General features: G+C 43.4%; 1 protein-coding gene across 1 annotated transcript in view; it reads left to right on the top strand.

Annotated features, from left to right (window-relative positions):
- Positions 1-282: 282 nt before the first annotated feature.
- Positions 283-24,097, top strand: part of ATP6V1C1 (ATPase H+ transporting V1 subunit C1) — a 35,045-nt gene continuing 11,230 nt past the window's right edge. The window contains exons 1-7 of the mRNA XM_066623870.1: positions 283-452; positions 9,195-9,375; positions 10,740-10,807; positions 12,454-12,539; positions 15,181-15,275; positions 17,283-17,374; positions 20,654-20,752. Of these exons, the coding sequence (XP_066479967.1) occupies positions 9,244-9,375; positions 10,740-10,807; positions 12,454-12,539; positions 15,181-15,275; positions 17,283-17,374; positions 20,654-20,752 (572 nt within the window). The 5' untranslated portion in view covers positions 283-452; positions 9,195-9,243. The remainder of the gene's footprint in view (positions 453-9,194; positions 9,376-10,739; positions 10,808-12,453; positions 12,540-15,180; positions 15,276-17,282; positions 17,375-20,653; positions 20,753-24,097) is intronic.

Raw genomic sequence — 24,097 nt, 5'->3', positions numbered from 1 at the left:
CCACGCCCACAGGCTGCACCTGCCCCTGAGCACACTGGCCACCTGCTTTAGACACAGCCGCAGATACGAAGCCCTGGACTGTGGCAGGGGGATAAGAGCAGCTGCTCTCTTGCGCCCCAAGCGGTCATCTTGGCGCATTGCAGCCAACCCCGTCTCCACCAATCGCCTTCGCGATCGCTTTCCCCGCCTCTTTCTGGGGCCCCGCCCAATTCCTGCTTCCACTTCGGCCCCGCCTCTCCTGCATCCGGGTATTTTGTAACAGTCTCGGCGTAGGAAGGGGAAAGGAAAGCGAGCGGTCAGCTGACTGAGCCCCTCGCTCGTCACGTGACCCGCTGGCAGGCGTTGCTGTCACTGCGAGGGCGATGGAGGAGCAGTGACGCGAGGACCCTCTCCGGCGCCGGCCGCTTCCCCTGCTGCGCTCCCCGTCCTCTCGGCCTGCTCGGCGGACGCCGGTGAGTGCGCGGGAGGCGCCGGAGGCGCCCTGGGCAGCCCAGGGCACTAGGCCCGGTCCCTCAGCCCTGACCTCTGGTTCTCCTTAGGGGTCAGCAGGGAGCTTCGGGGGAGGCGCCCCTCACTCCCCTGGGTGCACGCACAGGCATGCAGGGGGTGGGCAGGGGTGCGCTCTTCTCTCCCACACAACCTCTGAACCAGGGGGCAGCCACTAAAACGGAATGTCTGTGGAACTCCTTGCCACAGGATATGGGGATAGAGTGGGTGGGGAGTGCTCTTTTCCCTCCCACACAACACTAGCACTAGGGGCAGCCACTGAAATTGAGTGTCTGTGGAACTCCTTGCCACAGGATATGGCAAGAAATTGTTAGAATGCTAATAGACACCTTTGTGGTGTTTGCGTTAGCACCACAACCCCCCCTCTGGAACTTGTCATTCATTGATATATGCCTCCTATGGGGGTATAAGAAAAGCCCTGCTAGATCAGTCCAAAGGCCTCTTTAGTCCTGTATTATTTTCCCCCCACAGTTACCCACTAGCAGGAGAGAAAGGTGTACTATTCCCTTATGATTGCAGCAGGTATTCAGACGTGCTGCCTCTGAATCCTAAGGTAGTACATAATTGTGACTAGTAGGCATTGGTACATGTGGCCTCCATGAGTATGTCCAATTCTCGTTGAAAACCATCCAAGATAGTGGCTGTTTATTGCATCTTATGGCAATGAATTCCACAAACTACTTATATGCTGTATGAATGTCCTTTTCAGTGTTCTGAATCTCTCAATCAGTTTCGTTCAGTGACACCCACAGTTCTTGGATTGTGAGAGAAAACGAAAAACTTTTCTGTCCACCCTCTGCACACCACACATAATTTCACAAATCTCAGTGATGTTCTCCCCACACTGCCTTTTTTCCCCCCAAAGCAGTGTGGGAGAAAAGCTGTAACCTTTATAGCGCCTTTCCTCAAAGTGTGTACTCCAGCCGCTAATCATTTTGGTTGCACTTCTTTGTATTTCTTGCAGATCCTACAATATCCTTCTGGATATGTTAACCAAAACTATACACAGTTTCCTAATGTTTACAGACCACAGATTTGTATATGGCATTATAGTACTGGCAGTTCTTCATAGTTGCTGCCCGATGGGTTAGTGTTTAGTGTTAGCGTTTTCACTTAGCTATCCACTATGACCCCAAGATTTCTTTCATGATTTTTCACCAACAACTCAAACTCCAGTGTTGTGTACATGAAGCTGAGATTTTTTCTTTGCCCCATATGCATTACTGTGCACACTGACATTGAAACGCATTTGTCCAGGCTCATTTACCCAGTTTGAAGAAGACCTTTTGGAGCACTTCACAATCTGCTTTGGTTTTTACAATCCTAAATGGTTTGGTGTCATCAACAAACTTGGCCACTTCACTGTTTACCCTATGAAAAAGTTAGAAAATGCTGGTTGCAAAACATATCCCTGGAGGACCCACTTTGTACTTCCCTCTGTTGCGGGAATTGCCTACACTCTACTTCCTGTTGTTTAACCAGTTAACAATACATAAAAGGGCCTGTTCTCTTATTCCATGACTACTAACTTGACTCGAACTTTTGGGGAAGAGTTTTGTAAAAATGTTTTTTGAAAGTCCAAGTACAGAATGTCATTTGAATCACCTATGTTCTTATACCTGTTGACATTCTTACAGAACTCTAGAACAGAGTTTCTCAATATTGGTCCCTGCTGTACCACTTTGCATGAACCATCTGTTGGAAGTACCATCAGAAGTAAATAGGGATGATGTCATTACCAGTTACTTCCAGGTTGGGAGGCCAGAGGCAATACAACAAATGTCAGTAAGAGGCTCAGGGCTTGTGGGAGGGCATTTTCAAGCATGCAAAAAGCACATGCTGGAGCTCTGCTCACCAAACTGAGCCCCCTACTGCTGCTTGCTGTATTGCATTGATGGTCTTGCTGCCAGGTAGTGGGGGTCTGAAAGTCCTGTAAGTACCACCAACCACCACATCAAGTACCACAGGGAGTACGAGTACCATTGTTTGAGAAACACAGCTCTAGAAGGATAGTGAGACAGGTCTTTTCTTTGCAGAAACCATGCTGATTCTCCTTCAGCATGACTTGTTCTTCTACTTGCTTAATTTGTCATTAATCATGCTTTCCACCAGTTCTTCTGGAACAGTCATGGTGAAGACAAATGCAAAGAATTCATTCAGCTGCTCTGCAATCTTCCTGTCTTTCTTGACGTTTTAGTCTATCATTCTCCAATGGTCTAACTGCCTCCCTGGCAGGTCACCTGTTGGTATTAAAATACATTTTTATTGCTTGCCCTGCTATGTTTAGTTACACATTTCTCATGTAACTTTTCACATTCCTGTAAAATTGTCAGTTTACATTTCTTGTGTCAGAGTTTGCATTCCTTCCTGTTTTCCCCATGTTGGCAAGACTTTGATTTTCTGAAGGAAGCCTTTTTGTTCTTTTAGCTTCTTTGAGTCTTCTCATGAAGCATGCTGGCCTCTTCCTCTGTCTTGTGGCCTTTTGTACTTAGTGGTGTATATTCTAGTTGAGCTGAGGAGATTAGACCCTCTTTTCTCATTACACTTCCTTTTTACTAGTTCTCTTATTTTTAGAGAAGTTCCTGTTTTGAAATAAAATGCATCTGTGTTACGTTTTCTTGGAAATTTTCCAGTTATGTATGTGATTAACTAGAGAGCACTATGGTTAATGTTCCCTATCAGTTCAACAGTGACATCTCTCACTAGGTTCTGGCAGCCACATAGGATTAAATCTAGGATCACCTTCTCACAGGTTGGTTCCAAGATCAAGATCATTTTAAGGCGCCAATCATTTAGAAACTTTCTAGATTATGCTCTCTTTGTCATGGACTAAAGGAGTCCATGCAACTTTAAGTGAAATAACTTATAATGAAACCAATTTTACCATAGGCTAATTGATATACGTAAACAAGAGTTAAGTTCCTACAGCATATTTCTGCTTACAAATACACCACCAAACTTTAAAATACTGGCTCAAAACACTTCTAATATTAAATATTGAAATAAATGTGAGTTTTCTGGGCTGGGGAAAACCCACACAGACATGGGGAGAATGTGCAAACTGCACACAGACAGAAATCAATTTTTTTCTCAACTACTTTAAAATGAAATGACTAATAACAAAATGACTTTATGTGAGAACCTACAGTACTGGAAGTACAGCAAGAACTACCACACAAAAAAGTTTGACTTGCTTGAAAATTCTCAGTTCAACAAAACTCAAGTACTGTCCAACGATGCTTTAGTATTGTCATAGTAAGATTTTACTCTTATTGATGCGAGCAGTTGTATAAGTGTTTTGTAATGTTAGTTGCATACTCGGTAAAACCTAATTAGCTTTAAATTAAAAACAATGTGTGAAACTTCAGGTTTCGCAGCTGATCCAGTCATAGGGCACGTAGTAACCTAAAAATACTTACCAGCATCATGTGTCCATTTTTGTTACAGGAAAATGATCACGGGGATGTTGAATTTCCATGCTTTCCGACCCATTAGTCATATGCATAGTGGATTGGTGTCATTATTCGCTGTCTTGTTAAGCTTTTGTTTAATTTATTACATATAGAATACCCTCCGTATCTTATACACCCATTCCTTTTTATCTTTGCAACATTCTGAGGGTGAGTTAGGCTGGAGGATGGTGACTTTCCCAAGGTCCTCATTGAGCTTCATAGGTGAATAGGGATTTATACTCGCAGTGCATATACACAACAGGGACCAAATGTGTACACCTGTGGGCCAGGCAAAAATGGGTTAATTCTACAGTCTATAGAAGGAAAAGTAGTGGAAATTCATAGGTATTAAACAAGAAACAAAACTGATTAGGTTATGTCTGAACCAATAAAAATGTACTGGCAGTATTTTAAGTATATCTGGCTAATTTTTGTCATATTTAAAAAATTTCAATATGTACAAGAGTAGATGTCTGAGTTATAATAATGTATTTCTTATGCATCCATTCTTTTCAGCCAGACACCTCTGGGAAGGAAATTTCATGGCCTGTATGGCAGTCAGTGCCTAACTCTTGCTGCCTGAGGTCACATTCTAAGGCAGCAAGCAAACAAGCCTAGTTCCCTTCATCCCAATTATTTTCAAGGAGAAAAATAGTACTACTGTCCAGGCTCCCCCTCCCCAAAGTAATGTGATGGGGAGCAGCAACCAATGGCCAGGAGGTTATGGGAGCATGGGTTGAAAAAATTTGGGAACTACTGTGTTAGTTCATTCAGGCCAATAAGGAAACCAAGTGACATGATCTGAGTTGGTGAAGTAAGCATTCTAGAATGTGCCCCCAAGTACAGGTGTGTGCGGCTTAACCATGGGGATATGTTCTCTGATCCCCATTGTTATGGGATTAGGTCATTAAGTGAACATTCAGTCCAATCTATTGCCTTTGTTGTGTAAACAGACACTCCCTGCCAGGCACTAACTGGCTGCTCAGGCTACTGGAGATAGATTGCCTCCTCTTTGCATTAAGAGCCTCTCTGTGTAAACCAGGGGTGCCCAAACCCCGGCCTGGGGTTCACTTGCGGCCCTCAGGGACCCCCAATCCGGCCCACAGGGAGCACCCAGTTTCCAATGAGCCTCTGGCCCTCCTGAGATTTGCTGGAGCCCACACTAGTCTGACACAACTGCTCTCAACATAAGAGTGACTGCTGGACCTCTTGCGTGAGCTGTGGGATGAGGGCTCCCTCCCTGTTTCCCATCTGATGCGGCAGCAAAGGAAAGGCCGATCTTGCTTTGTGCAAGGCCTTTTATAGACCTTGAGCTATTGCAAGACCTTTATTCATTCATATAAGTTCCATGTCTAATATATTCATTTACATAAACTTATGTAAATTTATTCAAATTTGAAATGTAATTTAATTTTTTTCCTGGCCCCCAACACAGTGTCAGAGAAATTATGTGGCCCTCCTGCCAAAAAGTTTGGACACACCTGGTGTAAACAGACACTCTGCTGCAGCCTATGGGAGATGCGATTGCCTCATTAGGAGCATCTTTATTGTGCTTTGACCACCATCATATATGCGGTCCATCGTTAAGCGAATGGTGGCTAAGCGGCGCATGCCTGTAATCTGCAATATTCAGAGGCTTTTGGTTGATGTAGAAACAACCCCCTAAAGGCAGAAGGCTTGAGAGTCATGAGTCTAAAGGATGTGGTGAGAAATCTGGTATCAACTGGATGATCTTGTTAAAATCATGCTAGCTGGAAGCTCGAATCCAGCTATTGATTCTTATACAAATCTGTTTTTCATGCAATGGTTAGGGAGTTTGGGAACCACTGCAAGTCGTTGTGGGAGAGGGGCAAAAGCAGTGATGCAATCCCCAGGATCCTGCTGCAGCTGGGGACAAAGGGGGAGGGGATTTTTTCTATTCACCGATAACAATGCCAGCCTCCAGGGACTGCGGGGAGCCCTGCATATGCCTCTGCAGGGCTCTCTAAGCCACAGAATGTCTAATAAAAGTTATTAAGACCCACTTTTGGTTCTGGATCCACTTCCAGTTGCAAACTGAAAGTGGGTCACAATCACATTTTTTAGACATCCTGCGGCTTGAGGAGCACTGCAGAAGTGCTTTCGCACACATGCCTAGACCCGCCCCCTTTGTTTGAGCCAACTACATGATCTCTCTTGCTCCTTGCAATCATGTTGGCTTGCTTCAGTCTCGGAGGGCTTTGGTATCGCACTCTGAATGGTGGTTCTAGAACAGTGTGTCCTCTCCAGTGCGCGAAGCCTGGGTAAAGTAGATATGGAGGATAGACTGTTACCCATGCAGCAAATCCCATCTCTCCACGTTGCTGAAATGGTCCAATGGAAAGGCAGAAGCCAATATGGTTGGTTCTAGCGGCGTTGCAGGAGTTGCCAGAACGTGACTGTGTTCAGCCATGAACTGCCTCAGGGACTCCGGCTCTGGATTTTGCATCGAGGTTGACTCCTGAAGCCTTTTCCATAACTGGATGTAGCCACAAGGCAGTGGAGGTTTGGGATCAGAGTTTTCCTTCTCTCAGATGAGCTGCCTTCCCATGCGGACGAGTCCCATCTACCCGGTGGTTGTTTAGTCGCCTCTTACAACAAGTACAGCCAAACTGAGGGCCTATTCTTATCCCCTAGCCCCCAGGGGTAATACCCTTGCAATACCCTTGGATATTGTGCTTGGGATAACTGTGCTTGGGATAACTCCTTGCAATACCCAGAGGAAAAAGAGGCACAGGCTTAAATAACCCTGTCGTGGCTCTTCTCTGTTTGGCCAGTTCAGAATGAAAACCACGTGGGAATGCTTCTGCTTGCTATTTTGTCTCTTTTTGAAGGATTATCAACTTAATAACCACCAGCTTAATGGTGTCACTTCCTGCTTAATGACATCACTTCCGGCCCTAGGTATTAGGAGGGTCCTGACAGTGTCATTTTTAGCATCTGAGTCCAGGTGCTGAAAAGTTTGGGAACCACTGAACTAGAGGGTTTTCCTAAATCATTTTTTTTCTCCCCTTGTAGAATTCAAACTTCCAAACCCTGCTGCTTGATTTCAGTTAGTGGTTTGCTAGAGCAGTAAGTACAGTGTGTAGGGTATTGATCTTTGAATCTAAGTGCATGAGCTCATATAAACAAACTACTTATGAACTCTGGAATTGGAAGATTCAATTCTTTCTAGCCTGAGGATGAGGAAGGCTGAGTGGCTGGAAATGTGTTACAATTTAAGAGAATTTAAGGTAGTATATAAGCCATGTAATTGTAACAGTATCAAATACATAAACTTAAGCCTCTTTTCTCCCACCTCCTTTTTTGCTCTTTATTTCTATTTGTCTTACAGGTAGCTATAATTGTTCCTCTCCTTTTGCACCCAGGGTTGGCTTTCCATAGAACTTTGTTTACTTCTGCTTGTGTGTTTCTACCCAGTGCCTTCTGACCCTCGTTTTGGATGCCCAAATAGATTTTCTTTCCTTCATTTCTATGTTTTAGATCAGCAGTTTTCAACCTGTATGCCATGACACATTGGTGTGCCTTGCATGATTCTCAGGTGTGTGTCAGGACTTGGGGGGAGCATCATTATTAGTAGGGCTACGGGGGGGGGATGTCAGCTGTCTACTAGCAGCACAGTGTGCCTTTACAATTTTAGCACCTTGTAAGTGTGCTGTGAGATGAAAAGGGTAGAAAATTGAGCATGGCAAGGTTTTAACAGAAGTAAAACCTAAAACAGCAATTTTCAATCAGTTTATTCGCCTGCATTGGCTTGGTCATGTCGTGTGGATGGGCGATGGTTGGATCCCAAAGGATCTCCTATATGGAGATCTAGTGCAGGGAAAGCGTCCTACAGGTAGACCACCGCTGCATTACAAGGATATCTGCAAGAGGGATCTGAAGGTCTTAGGAATGGACCTCAACAGATGGGAAACCTTGGCTTCTGAGCGTCCCACTTGGACGCAGACTGTGTAGCATGGCCTCTCCCAGTTTGAAGAGACACTTGGCCAACAGACTGAGGCAAAGGAGGAAGGCCCATTGCCAGGGAGACAGACCAGGGGCAGACTACACTTGCTCCCAGTGTGGAAGCGATTGTCACTCCCGAATTGGCCTTTTCAGCCACACTAGACGCTGTTCCAGAACCACCATTCAGAGCGCGATACCATAGTCTTTCGAGACTGAAGGTTGCCAATGATTCCCTGTTCTATAGAAATTGATCTTATTACACATGTAATCCTGTGGTTACCTGTTTTGCTTGAGAGTTTCATAACATTGAATGATTTGTAGTAACTGTCTTATCCCCCCTTTTTTCTTCAAATTTGTCAAAGTGGTTGGGGTGATTTATTTAAAATCAAACAGACTTTATTGTATTGTAGTCTGAGGATTGACATTACCCATAACACTGTGCTGATGTTTTACAGTTGGGATAGCTGAGGTAGCTTTGTTGCTAATAATTGTACAGTTAGTGTTCCAATGGTAGATTCTATTTGACTAGAAAAGAACCTCTTGTATCTTGCAGTTTAGAAATGTTTAATGCTACTAAGGACTGCCTCATGTGTTAGAAAGTTCCTGCAAAGAAGAACTTTATTTAAGAAGGAAAGTGCAGCCATTATGTGAATTGCCATGTTTAGTTATCATGCTTTTGTGTTTCTGATGTTTGTGTTTCTGGTGTTGATGTTTCTGGTGTTTGTGTTTCTGATCGGACAAAATAAAATCAGAGGCACAAGTATAGATGGAGAAATCCTGGCTTGGTATGTATGAAAGAGACCTATGTTCTGGACTATTTATTTAAGCAGTGATAATTCCACTCTTCGGAGCTCAGCTGGACGTTTGGTGATGATGTGATGTCTGCCAGATGTCTGGAGGTGGCATCATGAGTTGCAATGCTGCACAGCTGAGGTTCACACACTATTATGGACCCTTTAGTTCTCAAACTGTGGGTCTGTGGCCCACCAGTGGGTCACGATCCAATTTTGGGTGGTTCGTGAAACTGACAAGACAAATTAGGCTATGCACATCAAGGTTAAACAACCTGCTATGGGGGAGGGGAACACTGCTGCCCAGTCACAATTTTAGGTACAGAGGTTTGAGTGACTGAGAAAACGAAACTTTTTGGGGGTGGGTCCCAATGCTAAGAAGTTTGAGAACAACTGTCTTAGAGGAAACAGTGCTGATAGGGTTGCTTTTTTAACTGAATGTGTTCTTTTCGTTCTTCTCTCCCTTCTTGCCCCTCAGTGTTTCATCTCTCTTCCAAAGCCGTAATTGTCAAGGTTAAGTGACAAAAATGACAGAGTTCTGGCTGATTTCTGCTCCTGGGGAGAAAACATGTCAACAGACATGGGAGAAACTGTGTGCTGCAACTACAAAAAATAACAACCTTTCTACTAATGCAAAGTTTAATATTCCAGATTTAAAGGTATGTTGAAGTGTTTGATCCATTCGAAAACATTTGGTTTTGCTATTCAAACTTTGTTTGCTCCTTAAATTTGGAGGAGGGGGGATTGGTGATGGTCATGCAAGTATGACATATATTGATACATTGAATTGCCCTACATAGATAGGCTCTATGGGAAGTTATATTTATTCTACTTCTAATATCCCCCATTCTTATCATGTTTTTATTGTAGCTGGTTGTGTTTTCAGTAACTAGTAAATGTTACCATAGCAAATACAATAATCTTCAGTACTATAACTTGATACCAACTATAAGTTTGTGCTGCTTGATACACTTCAACAAGTATGTGTATGACATGTAGAAATACTTGGTTGCCGCAGATGACTAGAAATTTTCTGCAGATGACTAGAAATTTGCCCCATGTAACCAGGTGGTGGTGATTCAGACCCTCTGAGTTGCTTCCTATTCTCCACCAGGAGTTTAACCTAAAAAAAAATCTGTTGGACATGCTCAGTTGAGTACTGTTTGATATCTGCTCATTTGTCCAACAGGTACATTTATGCCAAAAGCTTCTTCCTTTGTTCTGTCAGGAGCGCTGTTGCTGGTCGTCTTCTTGGTAGCAATCATGAATAAAAATTCATTTAGAAGGTTTTCTGTGGTGGTTTGGAGTTTGTAGTCTATGCCAGTGTTTCTCAATGTTTGTCCTCTGCTGAACCACTTCACATGGTCCACCTATTCAAAGTACCATCATAAGTAACTGGCAATTACATCATTACAGTTACTTCTGGGTCGGGAGGCCTGACATGACATGACAAACACCAGTAAGGGGTTCAGGGTGGACAGGAGAGCTTTCTCAGAAAAAAAAAACATGCTTTGGAGCCTCCTACCATTGTTTGTTGTGTCACGTTCCTGGTCTTGCTGCCAGGGGGCAGGTGTCCCATGATTACCACCAGATGCCACTTACCTGTGCCACTGATTGAGAAACACTGGTTTGTGCAAGGCTGCTTATGGTTCCTCAAATACTCTGTGAATAAAAAGGCACTTAAGGGATGCTAAGAGACACTCTATAAATTTACATGTTCTTGAGACTGAGCACTAGCAGTAAAAATCTGTATGGTTTGTGGGTGTTTTTCTCTTTTAAAAAAAGATAGCTTTTAAATGTATACATGTATCATTAGATGGGCTAGTAACATTTTTGTGAAGTTATTTGGAAGGTTGCATGGATGTATAACCTTTGAAAATTTCTTGGATTGTGGCAATAACACAGTAAGTCTCCAGGGCACACTGTGCATTTTTGTGGGACATGCATAGGATCACAGTCTAATAGTTTCTATTTACGTTTATTATGCTTCTTAGATTTTCTTCTCAAATTTTGTACTCCCTAGGTTGGTACGCTTGATGTTTTAGTTGGCTTGTCTGATGAACTGGCTAAATTGGATGCATTTGTGGAAGGGTAAGTATATACATTATTACAATTAACGTCAAGTGTCTCAGCCAACATGACTTCAGTATGGCGTTAGTTTGTATACTATGATCATATCTGTTAATTGTTTAGTTTTCATAGTTACCAGTGTTGATCACATCAGATCAGTTCACATGTGAGATATCCAGTCTTCTAAACCAGCATTTCTCAAACTGTGGGTCATGACCCACTTTGTGGTTGTGACGCAACCATACTGGGTTGTGACGCAGTGCTTGTAGCGCCACAATGCCTTTTTGGAACCCCCTGGAGGGCTCTTCTGGGTTGTGCTGGGCTGATGACCCACTCTATTGGCCTCCACAGGCCCCAGAATGCCCCACAGAAGTGACTTCTGGTTGGCGGACACAACTTCCTGTTTGATCAAAAGTCACTTCCACAGGATATTCCAAAGGGCCGGTAGAGGCCAATGGAGTGGTTTATCAACCTACACAACTGAGAAGAAGCCCAAGAAGACATTGCAGCATTACAGGGGGCATTGTATTGTGACCTAGCATGGAGGACAAGGTGGGTCTCAGACTAAAAAGTTTGGGAACCACTGTTCTAAACCATGGTTTGGAAGATTGAAATGGAACTTTTTGTACTCTCTCCTCCCCTTTTGCTCAGTCATTTAGTTAATTTCTGATTTAGGCAAGCCACAGTTTATTGTTGCATCTGAACTGGCAAACTGGTTTGCTTTTGTCCTTCAGACCACAACTGGAAATTGGTTTCACATCATGATTTGGGAGATTAGAAACATAAAGGTTAAGAAACTTAAAAGGTTGCAATTTGGCTCCTAGGAATATGCAATCCAAATACTTGAATGTCTGAGAGTACTTTGACTACCTGCATCACCGGAAAGGTCTCGGTGTTCCCAGAAGTCAGAAATGTTTTAATCTTAACCTAACATATGAAGCAGTGTTGAGATTCAGTGAATGGATAAAATGTGATGGAATCTAGCAGTGGTGCCTGCTTCAGATTCTAATTCAGAGCGCAAAAAATTTCATGGAGTGCCTTGGGCAGCCCAATTCTGTGCATCCCAGAGCTGTGGGTTACAGCAGCACTAAAATGGCCGCCACTGCGAGGTCTAGGAAGCTGCCAGAGATCTCTTCGGGGAGAAGGGTACATTTGTCAATCCCTGCAATGGGGCTTCTCAAGTCTGCATTAATTGCTGGTGCAGAATTGAGAAACCCTGTGTTGGGCTTCTGAGCCTGACACAGGGGGTAGGATCTGGTGGAGGAGGCCTCCGCCAATCCCACCCCCTTCTATGCTGGTCCCACCTGCCCCCTCTCCACCCTCCCCATGCTGCCCAGCACTCACCTTTCTGCTGCCATCAGCTAGGGCTTCTTTAGCTTTATAGCACATTTGCGACACCCAGCGCTGGCAGTATGAGCATACTGCTGGCTGACGCCCATAGGAGTGAACTTTTAGGGAACATTGCAGGGAATAGTTGTTTGTCAGTCTGACACAATTGAAGCCACTGTGATGTAAATTACTACAGTACAGTAGTGTACATTACAGTACATTACATTACAGTACAGTAGTGTACAGTAATATAGCTTGCTCTGCAGGGCATAAGTCTAATCTAGAGAAAGGAAGGTAAATAGAATTTGTGTTAAGCTTTTCTCTTTTCTGGCCTTCAGGGTCGTCAAGAAGGTGGCCCAGTACATGGCCGATGTACTGGAAGACAGCAGAGATAAAGTTCATGAAAACCTTCTAGCCAATGGAGGTAAGTGCAAGAGTTCCAATTGGTTCTGTTTCCTTCACATTCCTCTCAAAAAGAGAGGCTTTCATGAACCACCAGTACATATAACTTGAGATAGACACTGCTGTTCTAAAGTTGTACCTGCAGAATTGGGTAAACCCAAAAGGGGTACTGTTCCCAAAATCATCAAATATATCAAAAGTAGTAGTAGGTTGTCTCAGTGTCTGGGAGCAGTACCGCCACCTCTTGCCTTTCTCCCAACAAGCCCCCTTGAAATATCTGCTGCTGCCACCCCCCATGCACAGCCATTGAGCCCCTTGCCAGGGTCACTTGGACAACCATGTAGTTTACTACTAACAAATCAGCCACAAACCCCACACCTAACACTACAGCCACTGGGGAGCTGCAGTAAGCTTCTGTTACTACTTGTTTCTTCCAAAGTAGGTTCCCTGGTTACAGTGGCAGCAAAGCTCTAGGGATGCAGGTTTTGGGCAGGTAAGGGGGTGGGGCATGCCCATAAGGCAAGCTCCAGTATAAAGATTAAGTTGGTGCCAGTGATGAGGAAATAGCAGCTGGTTGCAAGGCTAAGGCTCTGTCTCTAATGCCTGATGGGAGAGGTAACCCAAGGAGGCTGTCCTGTGGCGAGGAGGAGAAATTGGATTCTGTATAATGTTCTCTCGAAGCCAAATTGAGTCAGTGGGGAAAGGCTCTCCAGGATGGGCAGCAAGATCCTTCCTAGGTGGACAGAGAAGAATGACCCTGAGACCAGTATGGTGGTATTGTGAATGCAAAAAGGAAAGGGCATCTTTCAGCCTGAGCCAGTGGCTGAGGAACCTCACACACACATCCAAGTTATATTTGATCTCTAGTTGCCGCTTGTGACGTATTCCCACGGTTTGAGAATAATTCATGATCGTTGGATTCTTTAGAGCAGAGTTTCTCAAACAGTGGGTCGCGGCCCACTTGGTGGGTTGTGACCCGATTTTGGGTGGGTTGTGAAAAGGTGGGCTACGCCATTTTGGAAACTGGCAAAATGAATTGGGCGGTGCCATCTTGGATATTGGCAAAATGAGCTGGGCGGCGCCATCTTGGAATCTGGCAGTGGGCGCTGCCATTTTCCAAGCCTGCATCAGTCCTGCAGAAAGAGAGAAGCTTCTCTCCTGTGGGTTTAAAAGAGTGGCCTGAGCAGGCGCAAAAGAGCGAGGCAGCACCTGTTCCATTTCTCCAGTGAGTGTGGCTGTACTGGCAGAGCAGAGCCTGTCTCTTGAATTTCAGGTGGGAGTCTGAAGATGCCCCCCCCCCCGCTTTGGATGGGCTCTTTTGAAAAGATTCTTGCACAAAGTTTGGGAGGGAGGATTCAGGGCCCAGAAAAGAATCTTCCTGCTATGAAGGATTCACTTGGTGATAGTATTGATGTGCAGCAAATACAGAAACAAATGCACTGAGACACCCAGGAGAGAGAGGGGTGGGGGAACTGGGGTGAGTGGACTGAGCATGTGGCTGATCTGGGGGTTAGGAGAGATGGGGTGGGGGGAACTGGGGTGAGTGGACTGAGCATGTGGCTGATCTGGGGGCTAGGTGAGATGGAAGACTCCCGTGTTATAGGTGTGCAGACAAGTCTGGTTTTGCTGGATCTGTAGGAGACTTCAGGTTAGTTAGTCTGCAAGATGCAATGAATACTGATGGCCATATTCAAAATAAGTATATCAATGCCATGCTCAACTCTAACCGGAAGCAAGCACGCCCTTCACATACACCTCATTACAAGAAGTATATTGGATTTTACAGGTGGAATGCTTGGTAGCATGGACAGAGAATTGGGAAAAGCTTCTGTGTTGGAATTTTTTCTCTTGTCATTTGAAGTTTGAGTTCCTAGGTGAGAACCTGGAAGTAATGTCACTTCCTGCTTAATGACATCACTTCCGGCATTTGGCACCACAGTGATGTTATTTCCTGCTTAATGACATCACTTCCGGCATTCACGCCACAGTGATGTCACTTCCTGCTTGATGATGTCACTTCCGGGATAACATCACTTCCAGGTTAATGACATCACTTCCGGTGAGTCCCGGACAGATTGTCATCATGAAAAGTGAGTCCAGGTCTAAAACGCCCGAGAATGACTGCTTCAGAGGACAGGGCTCCTACAGCTTTTTTAAAAGGCTATATTTGGTCAGGGAACTTTTCCCACCCCTACAGCACTATGACATCACAAAGAGTACCTGACAACGATTCTTCATCTGTACAAGGTATAGAAGCCCTCTTTTGCTTCTGGTCACCCTAATTATAAGTGCTGTATAGGCACAAAAGTCTGTGTAGTAGGAAAAAATCTTAAATAATACACCATAGCGTTACTTGGTAAGGTTGGACATGTCTGCCCATTCTAGTCTATCTCATGCTGGGTTGTTATGAAGACATGGTTGATGGAGGAGAATTTCATACACTACCACAAGCTCTTTGGGGAAGGAGGAGATAAGTTTTTCTTGGTGTGTTGCTATAATCATCAAAGCTTGTATCTGAAGCTTTCTGAGTGCTGCACTACTGTGGGGGAGAGCCTTCAGGAAGGAGAGGTACTCTGCAGAAGCCTAGGACACAGGCCCAAGTGACTTTGCAAAGACTGTTGCTTACATAACCAAACCCAATATTCACCTTTTCTAAATTTTAGTTGATTTGGTGACCTACATTACAAGGTTCCAATGGGATATGGCGAAGTATCCAATCAAGCAGTCTCTGAAGAATATTTCAGAAATAATTGCAAAGGTGAGTTCGCATTTTAATGAAGAAACATGAAGCTTGTATTCCAACGTTGACAAAATGGACATTTTTATATACTATTGTATATACTCTGTATATACCCAGTTCTATTAAGATGTGAATTCAGCACTGCACCAAGGTTTAGAAATTGTGTATGATTCCATTTGGTTTTTTCCATAGTGTTTTGACTGGCAACTTTTGGGGGTTTTTCTGTTTATTATTAATGGTTTAGGCTGGTGTCTTGAGGTCTGTCTTCCTTTTTCTATTATATGTGGCAGTGCAGAGTTAAGACCACCATTGATAAGATTTATTTCATTCCTAGATTTTTGCTATTAGAATTATTGTCATTATGTCTTGAATCATTTTCTAACAGATATTTTGCTACTGAGTGTACCTGTTTTTGAAAGCGGAGGTACTTCTGTATCAAAGGTTAATACAAACACATGTTTTAGTTAACATTTATGTGTTAATAACTTGATCTTCCAGGGAATTCAGTTCCACAATCTCTCCACCTTTCTTGGTCTTTTTCCTTCGTCAGCAGGAACTTTCTATGGTTGTTTTGTATAGAAAAGTCCCCCATGATACATTTCAAATACGTGTATTCATATTTAGTTTGCAATGACAGTTCTCACAGCCCTGACCTACCTAGATGAAATGTGACTTTAATGCATGTTTTAATTGTATGCTTTCTTCTCTTTATACAATGCAAACATTTATGTATTTATTTATTATATAAAATCATGTGATTCCTTAATTATGGGAAACTAGAGGGCATGGCATAAAAAAAATAATTTTGATATTTCTTTTTAATATGCATTTTTATCTTGGCCTTCCAAAATGCATTGTGCTTCAAAAGTGGTTCCCCCCCCCCCAAACTTGAAGTCTAGGAACTCTTCTCATAAGTGAAGCAGGAAATATTAAGGGGACGATTATGCTGTGTCCCTTTATTTTGTCTTCCCATAGATGATTTATAACTGAACCATACACTACTTTAAGATACAGGAAGAGAATTGAGCTGAGAGGAACTTGTTCAGAAACCTCAATTGCTTTGGCAAAATGCCAGCTGCACTGAAACCAAGCAATATGTAATGCTAAATACAGTTATTTCCAATCAGCGGAGGTATGCGTGGTTATGCCTTCACACTTGTGTGTTGCTTGCAGAAGGGCTTCCACTGCTTCCTGGGAGGAGATTGAGCTGTATTTAGCAGTGGACTAACTGTCCAAATTCAGTATTGCTAATAAATGGTGCCATTGTACTGTGGAAGAACACTGAATAAAATAAATCGGGAAGGAGCTAAAACCAAGCTAAATGCCATTTGCAAGTCGTGAGGCATTTTATAGTCAAGATTCAGAATCTGTCACCAGTATTGTTTTAATTGCTTTTATTTAATGTTTTTATTGTATTTTTATTGTACACTGCTTTGAGCACTGGAAATGGAATATAAATATTTTAATTAAATAAAATGTGGGCAAAATAATTGTACAGATGAAGGGAATTTTTAGTTCAACCACAGTCTTCCTACCCCATCCACCTGCTTTTAAAACTTAGGGGAGTTTGAAAAATAGTGTGTGTGATGACAGGAGTTCAGAAGGAAAATAGTCAATTCCACTGTGTGTTCACAAGCCCTTGAGTTAGCACAAGCCCTTAAGCACCTTGGATGCCGCATCATTGGATGTGACCTTCATAGCAAAATGTAAGTTACATTTAACTGTGCTGTCTAAGCTACAGGAGGGTGCTTGTTCACTGCTTCAGAGACAGTTTCCTGTAGGGATTGGAATTAAAACAAAGAAGTTTTAGGTTTTTAAAATTACAGGCTTCTCAAATTTAAGTAGTTTTGACCTAGTTTACACCTAAAAACTTGTATAAGCAATACAGATCTATTAGTCTTCTGTGTGTTTTGTCTCCTTTTGCTATGCTAACTCTTTGTTTACAGATAACTGAAGCTTGAAAGGCAAGTCTAATTCAATGCTTCTGAGAAACATTTGATACTGTGTTTCTCAATTTCTTAAAAGGGAGTGACTCAGATTGACAATGACCTAAAGGCAAGGGCATCAGCATACAACAACCTGAAAGGCAACCTTCAGAACTTGGAACGAAAGAACGCGTGAGTTTTCTTGCTGTTGGGTAATGCAGCTATAAAAGTGTGCTATATTTATTGAGTTTTGTTCTCGGGTGATACTTTCAGTATGACTTCTGGTTTCTGAAATGTTGTGTGAGAGCCTAAAATGGAGAGTTACCCTAGCTTTGGATGGAAGTATGTGCACTTGTTCCTTCAGAGGGGCGGATAGAATACCAAGGGTTTGGTTCAGATGTCACACAGATGTCTAAACTGAGACTTTCCACTCCTTGTGGTTTATTTTGGCTACAGTTTATATAGGGGGGCCCAAACTCCAGGCTAGGGGTCACTTGCGGCCCTTGGGGCTCCCAGTCCGGCCCACAGGGAGCCCCCAGTCTCCAATGAGCCACTTGTTGGAGGAAATTAAAAATAGTTTCCTCTTTGGGGGGAAGCAGAGTAGCTTAAGCAGTGGAACCCTCTTTGGGTATCACCCCAGAGAACCTCCCTTACCTGGCTGACTGCTAATCAATCAAAAAGAAGCAATGGCTTGTTAAAGTTGCAAAAAAGAAGCTATTTACTTACAGTTCCATTGAGTGTATATTTGCAGCATCTGATTAGGATCAGAGGTTCAGCTAACACTTAGAGATAGCAAGGCCCTGGAGCTGCCTTGCCCTGCATGCCTTGTGCTCAAGATGGCCTGCGCATCAGAGCTCTGGTGTGCGCATCTTAACAGGTCGGTGGTCAGAGGACAAGAGAGGAAGTGTTCAGAGGAGAAGGGAAGGATAAAGAGTTAGGGCCACATGCCACAAGGATCACAGCGAGAACAGGTAGAAAGGTCAGAGTCACTGGGCCATAGCTTGACCCCTTCTGGACAGCAGGCGGAGTTGCATCAACTCCAACACCTCTGGCCCTCCGGAGATTTGCTGGAACCCGTGCTGGCCCTACGCAACTGCTCTCAGAATGAAGGTGACTGTTCAGCCTCTCACTTGAGCTGTGCGACAAGGGCTGCTTGCTGTTTGACATCTGTGATGCAGTAGCAGCTGCGAAGGAAACACCTGCCTTGCTTTGTGCAAGGTCTTTTATAGGTCTTGAGCTATTGCAAGAGCTTCATTCATTCATATAAGTTCCTTCTCTAATATATTCATTTATGTAAATTCAAATTTTATTCCCAACCCCCTGCTACAGTGTCAGAAATGATGTGGCCTTCCTGCGAAAAAGTTTGGACAGCCCTGGTTAATATGCTACAGCCTGTGCCAAGAGGGTGGTGCCTTCCTTATTCACCACCTTCTTGTACTTTAAAGTAACTCCCAATATATTAGGATACTGCACTGCAGAGAGTCTCCTGCCAGAATAGGCACAAGAGTTCACGTGGTATAGCACTAGTACATTTTCTTCTGTACATGATTCTTTGGATCCAGGTTATAATCGCATACATATAGAAATCCTTTGGGGAAGCATATGACAACCTGCCTTTTCATTCAAATTGTTAGTCTAAGCCTGCAATACTAGGCACACTTACCTGGGAGAAAATGCTGTTTAGTTTAGTGAAACTAGCTTCTGAGTGGATATGTATAGGATCCTGCTGTTAGGATCTCTTGACATATTCTGGTTCTCCAAATAATATTACTGTATCATAACCAGAAAAATGCATTTAAGTTGTGGGCTCTAGACATTTGTCCAAGCTGACAATGAAACATTAGGATTAGTTTCCATCTTGTTACGGAACTAGACTTGAGATCTCGAGTCACTTGGATGGAGATTTCTGATGATTTTTTTACTATTACTTATTTATTCATACAGGTATTTATATACTGCCTTTCTTTGGTCATCAGATTGCTCCTCAGACTTTAATCCAAGGCGGTTTACATAGGCAGACTGTTCTAAACCCCCGTAGGGATTTTTACAATTGAATAGTTCTAGTCTTTCATGGAACTCCTCCTTCCAGCTGGATTCCTTCCTGGTCTGGCCTCTCTCTGGCCCTCCCATGCTTCACTTGACGGCAACTCCTCTCTGCCACTGAGGGTAGTTAAAGACCCAGAAGTAATTTGTGTTCATTTGAATCTTTAATAAGATTCAAATCTAAAGAAAACATTCCTCTTGTCAGGAGTTAGGCTGCTATACATGACATTCTTTACATGCTTCCTTTAATTTCATGAATAATCGCTAACTGTATGTATTTGTTATCCAGAAACACACAACTGTCTCTTTTTTGAGGTTTGTTGTATAGCTAAAGATGAAACTGTTCATAAAAAACAAGTTTTCACTTTCATGTCAAATGTATTAAATGTAACCAATCTTCTCTGACCCAGTGTGGATGTGTATAAATAAGAACATTGGAAGAGCCCTGCTGGATCACGTCCCATCTAAACCATCTTCCTGTATCACACAGTGGCCCACCAGATGCCTGAGGGAGCATACCACAAGATACCTGCGTCCTGTAAAGCAGGGGTGCTGAAACCCCGACCCGGGGGCCACTTGTGGCCCTCAGGGGCTCCCAGTTGCCAATGAGCCTCTGGCCCTCCAGAGACTTGCTGGAGCCCATGCTGGCCCAATGCAGCTGCTCTCAGCATGAGAACAACTTTCGATCTCTCACCTGAGCTGTGGGACGAGGGCTCCCTCCACTACTTGCTGTTTCACATCTGTGATGCAGCAGTGGCAGTGAAGGAAAGGCTGGCCTTGCTTTGTGCAAGGCCTTTTATAGGCCTTGAGCTACTACAAGACCTTCATTCATTCATATAAGTTCCATCTCTAATAAATTCATTTATGTGAATTTATTCAAATTTTACATGTAAATTAATTCTTTTCTTCCCCGGCCCCCGACACAGTGTCAGAGAGATGATGTGGCCCTCCTGCCAAAATGTTTGGACACCCCTGCTGTAAAGCATTGCAATACAGTGTGGTCCCAAGGATTTAATACAAACCATTTTTCTTGGTGGTAGCCCACGCTCTGGTATTCCTTCCCTTTGAGGCATCCTATTGGCACCCTCCCAGGTAGATTTTCAATGCTCATCAAAGGCTTGAGTATTTTGACAGACCATCAGTCAGCTGTGTGCTGACTGGTATGGATGGTTTATATTTTCTCATACCTATTTTTTTGTTGCTGTTAATTATAATTATTGCTTTTTTGTTATAATGATTATATTAGCTATGTTTGATCATATGAGAAAGGTGCAGTATACAGTTTTTAAAAATATATATTTGTACCAGTTGTGTTACCAACCCAAAGTACATTTCAGCAATGAATATTGTTTCCTGCATATGTTAATTGCTAGACCAAATTAAAAATGTTTAATTATATACTCACTATATACTGTTATTATTTCACAGAGGGAGTTTGCTAACAAGAAGTCTTGCTGAAATTGTAAAGAAGGATGACTTTGTACTTGATTCTGAATACTTGATTACATTGCTAGTGGTTGTACCAAAGTAAGTAAATCTCCAGATTTCAGGTGTATTGAAATTTTGGGGCTAAACTAAACAATAAAACTGTGTGATTGGAGCCAACATGTACGCTTGGTTTCTTCATTTGAATAACAAATGTAAGTTGTCGGGTTCCAATGCAAAGCACAGTGAGGAGAGATGGCTTAAACTCTTTATCCCATCATTCTGATCATGCCTCTCCCTATGACTGGTATTTGCCATGGGTGGAAAGTTGTGCACGTGTCTCTGCGTGTTGTTGACACTTCAGTGAAAGCCATCTGGAATTTAGTCCTTCCTATAAGACTAATGGACTAGACTTTGCTGTAAGTCTGTTTCCATAGCAAACTACCACAGCAAAATCTGTCCACTTAAAATGGAGTGACTCAGGAAAAATGTTGCTAAGCTGTGATCTTCTTTTTCAGCCGACCTTTTCCAAAAATTCTTATTGGTTTCCTCTAGTTTATTTAAATGTTTAGCTTTTAAGTTTGACTTGGGTAATCTGTTAGTACTCGTATATTCATTCTTATAACTTCATTTATCTTATCAATGTAAGTAAGTGTAAAGTAATACACATTGGGGCAAAAAATCCAAACTTCACATATAGGCTAATGAGCTGTCTGAGACAGAACAGGAAAGGAATCTTGGGGTGATGGTTGACAGCTCAATGAAAGTGTCAACCCAATGTGTGGCAGCGGTTAAGAAGGCCAATTCTATGCTTGGGGTCATTAGAAAAGGTATTGAAAATAAAATGGCTAATATTATAATGTCATTGTACAAATCGATGGTAAGGCCACACCTTGAGTATTGTGTCTAGTTCTGGTCATCACATCTCAGGACATTTTGGAAATGGAAAAGGTGCAAAAGAAAGTGACTAAAATAATTACAGGGCTGGGGCCCCTTCCTTATGAGGAAAGACTGCAGCTTTTGGGACTCTTCAGTCTGGAACAAAGGTGCCTGAGAGGGGACATGATTGAGACATACAAAATTATGCAAGGGAAGGGTAGAGTGGGTAGAGAGATGCTCTTTTCCCTCTCACACAACACCAGAACCAGGGGGCATCCACTAAAATTGAGTGTTGGGAGAGTTAGGACAGACAAAAGAAAATATTTCTTTACTCAGTGTAGTTAGTCTGTGGAACTCCTTGCCACAGGATGTGGTGATGGCCTAGATGCCATCTAGCCTAGATGCTTTTAAAAGGGGATTGGACAAATTTCCAAAGTCCATCACAGGTTACAAGCCATGACATGTATGGTGTAACCTCCTGATTTTAAAAAAGGGCTACATCAGAATGCCGGATGCAAGGGAGGGCACCAGGATGCAGGTCTCTTGTCTTGTATGCTCCCTGGGGCATTTGGTGGGCCACTGAGATACAGGAAGCTGGACTAGAGGAGCCTATGGCCTGATCCAGAAGGGCTGTTTTTATGTTAACATAAGAACAGCCCCACTGGATCAGGCCATAGGCCCGTCTAGTTCAGCTTCCTGTATCTCACAGCGACCCACCAAATGTCCCAGGGAGCACACCAGATAACAAGAGATCTCATCCAGGTGCCCTCCCTTGCATCTGGCATTCTGACATAACCCATTTCTAAAATCAGGAGGTTGCGCATACACATCATGGCTTGTACCCCATAATGGATTTTTCCTCCAGAAACTTGTCCAATCCCCTTTTAAAGGCGTCTAGGCTAGATGCCAGCACCACATCCTGTGGCAAGGAGTTCCACAGACCGACCACACGCTGAGTAAAGAAATATTTTCTTTTGTCTGTCCTAACCCGCCCAACACTCAATTTTAGTGGATGTCCCCTGGTTCTGGTGTTATGTGAGAGTGTAAAGAGCATCTCCCTATCCACTCTGTCCGTTCCCTGCATAATTTTGTATGTCTCAATCATGTCCCCCCTCAGGCGTCTCTTTTCTAGGCTGAAGAGGCCCAAACGCCGTAGCCTTTCCTCATAAGGAAGGTGCCCCAGCCCCGTAATCATCTTAGTCGCTCTCTTTTGCACCTTTTCCATTTCCACTATGTCTTTTTTGAGATGCGGCGACCAGAACTGGACACAATACTCCAGGTGTGGCCTTACCATAGATTTGTACAATGGCATTATAATACTAGCCATTTTGTTCTCAATACCCTTCCTAATGATCCCAAGCATAGAATTGGCCTTCTTCACTGCCGCCGCACATTGGGTCGACACTTTCATTTACCTGTCCACCACCACCCCAAGATCTCTCTCCTGATCTGTCACAGACAGCTCAGAACCCATCAGCCTATATGTGAAGTTTTGATTTTTTGCCCCAATGTGCATGACTTTACACTTACTGACATTGAAGCGCATCTGCCATTTTGCTGCCCATTCTGCCAGTCTGGAGAGATCCTTCTGGAGCTCCTCACAATCACTTCTGGTCTTCACCACTCGGAAAAGTTTGGTGTCGTCTGCAAACCTAGCCACTTCACTGTTCAAGCCTGTCTCCAGGTCATTTATGAAGAGGTTGAAAAGCACCGGTCCCAGGACAGATCCTTGGGGCACACCGCTTTTCACCTCTCTCCATTGTGAAAATTGCCCATTGACACCCACTCTCTGCTTCCTGGCCTCCAACCAGTTCTCAATCCATGAGAGGACCTGTCCTCTAATTCCCTGACTGTGGAGTTTTTTCAGTAGCCTTTGGTGAGGAACTGTGTCAAACGCCTTCTGAAAGTCCAGATATATAATGTCCACGGGTTCTCCCAAATCCACATGCCTGTTGACCTTATCAAAGAATTCTATAAGGTTCATGAGGCAAGACTTACTCTTACAGAAGCCATGCTGACTCTCCCTCAGCAAGGCCTGTTCATCTATGTGTTTTGAGATCCTATCTTTGATGAGGCATTCCACCATCTTACCCGGTATGGATGTTAGGCTGACCGGCCTATAGTTTCCCGGGTCCCCCCTCTTTCCCTTTTTAAAAATAGGCGTGACATTTGCTATCCTCCAATTTTCTGTCACCGTGGCCATTTTGAGGGACAAGTTGCATACCTTAGTCAAGAGATCAGCAACTTCATTCTTCAATTCCTTAATAACTCTTGGGTGGATGCCATCAGGGCCCGGTGACTTATTGATCTTTAATTTATCAATGAGGTCTGAAACATCTTCTCTTTTAACCTCTATCTGACTTAACTCTTTGGTCAGGAGGGGCCCTTCGGGCAGCGGTATCTGCCCGAGGTCTTCTGCCGTGAAGACAGATGCAAAGAACTCATTTAATTTCTCTGCCATCTCTAAGTCTCCTTTTATCTCCCCTTTCCCTCCCTCACCATACAGAAGGCCAACCGCTTCTCTGGCGGGTTTCCTGCTTCTAACATATTTGAAGAAGCTTTTATTAT

The sequence above is a fragment of the Tiliqua scincoides genome, chromosome 4 (genome assembly GCF_035046505.1).
Source record: "Tiliqua scincoides isolate rTilSci1 chromosome 4, rTilSci1.hap2, whole genome shotgun sequence".
NCBI lineage: Eukaryota > Metazoa > Chordata > Lepidosauria > Squamata > Scincidae > Tiliqua > Tiliqua scincoides.
The sequence above is the reverse complement of the archived record's forward strand: the minus strand, read 5'-3'. Positions and strand labels throughout refer to the sequence as shown.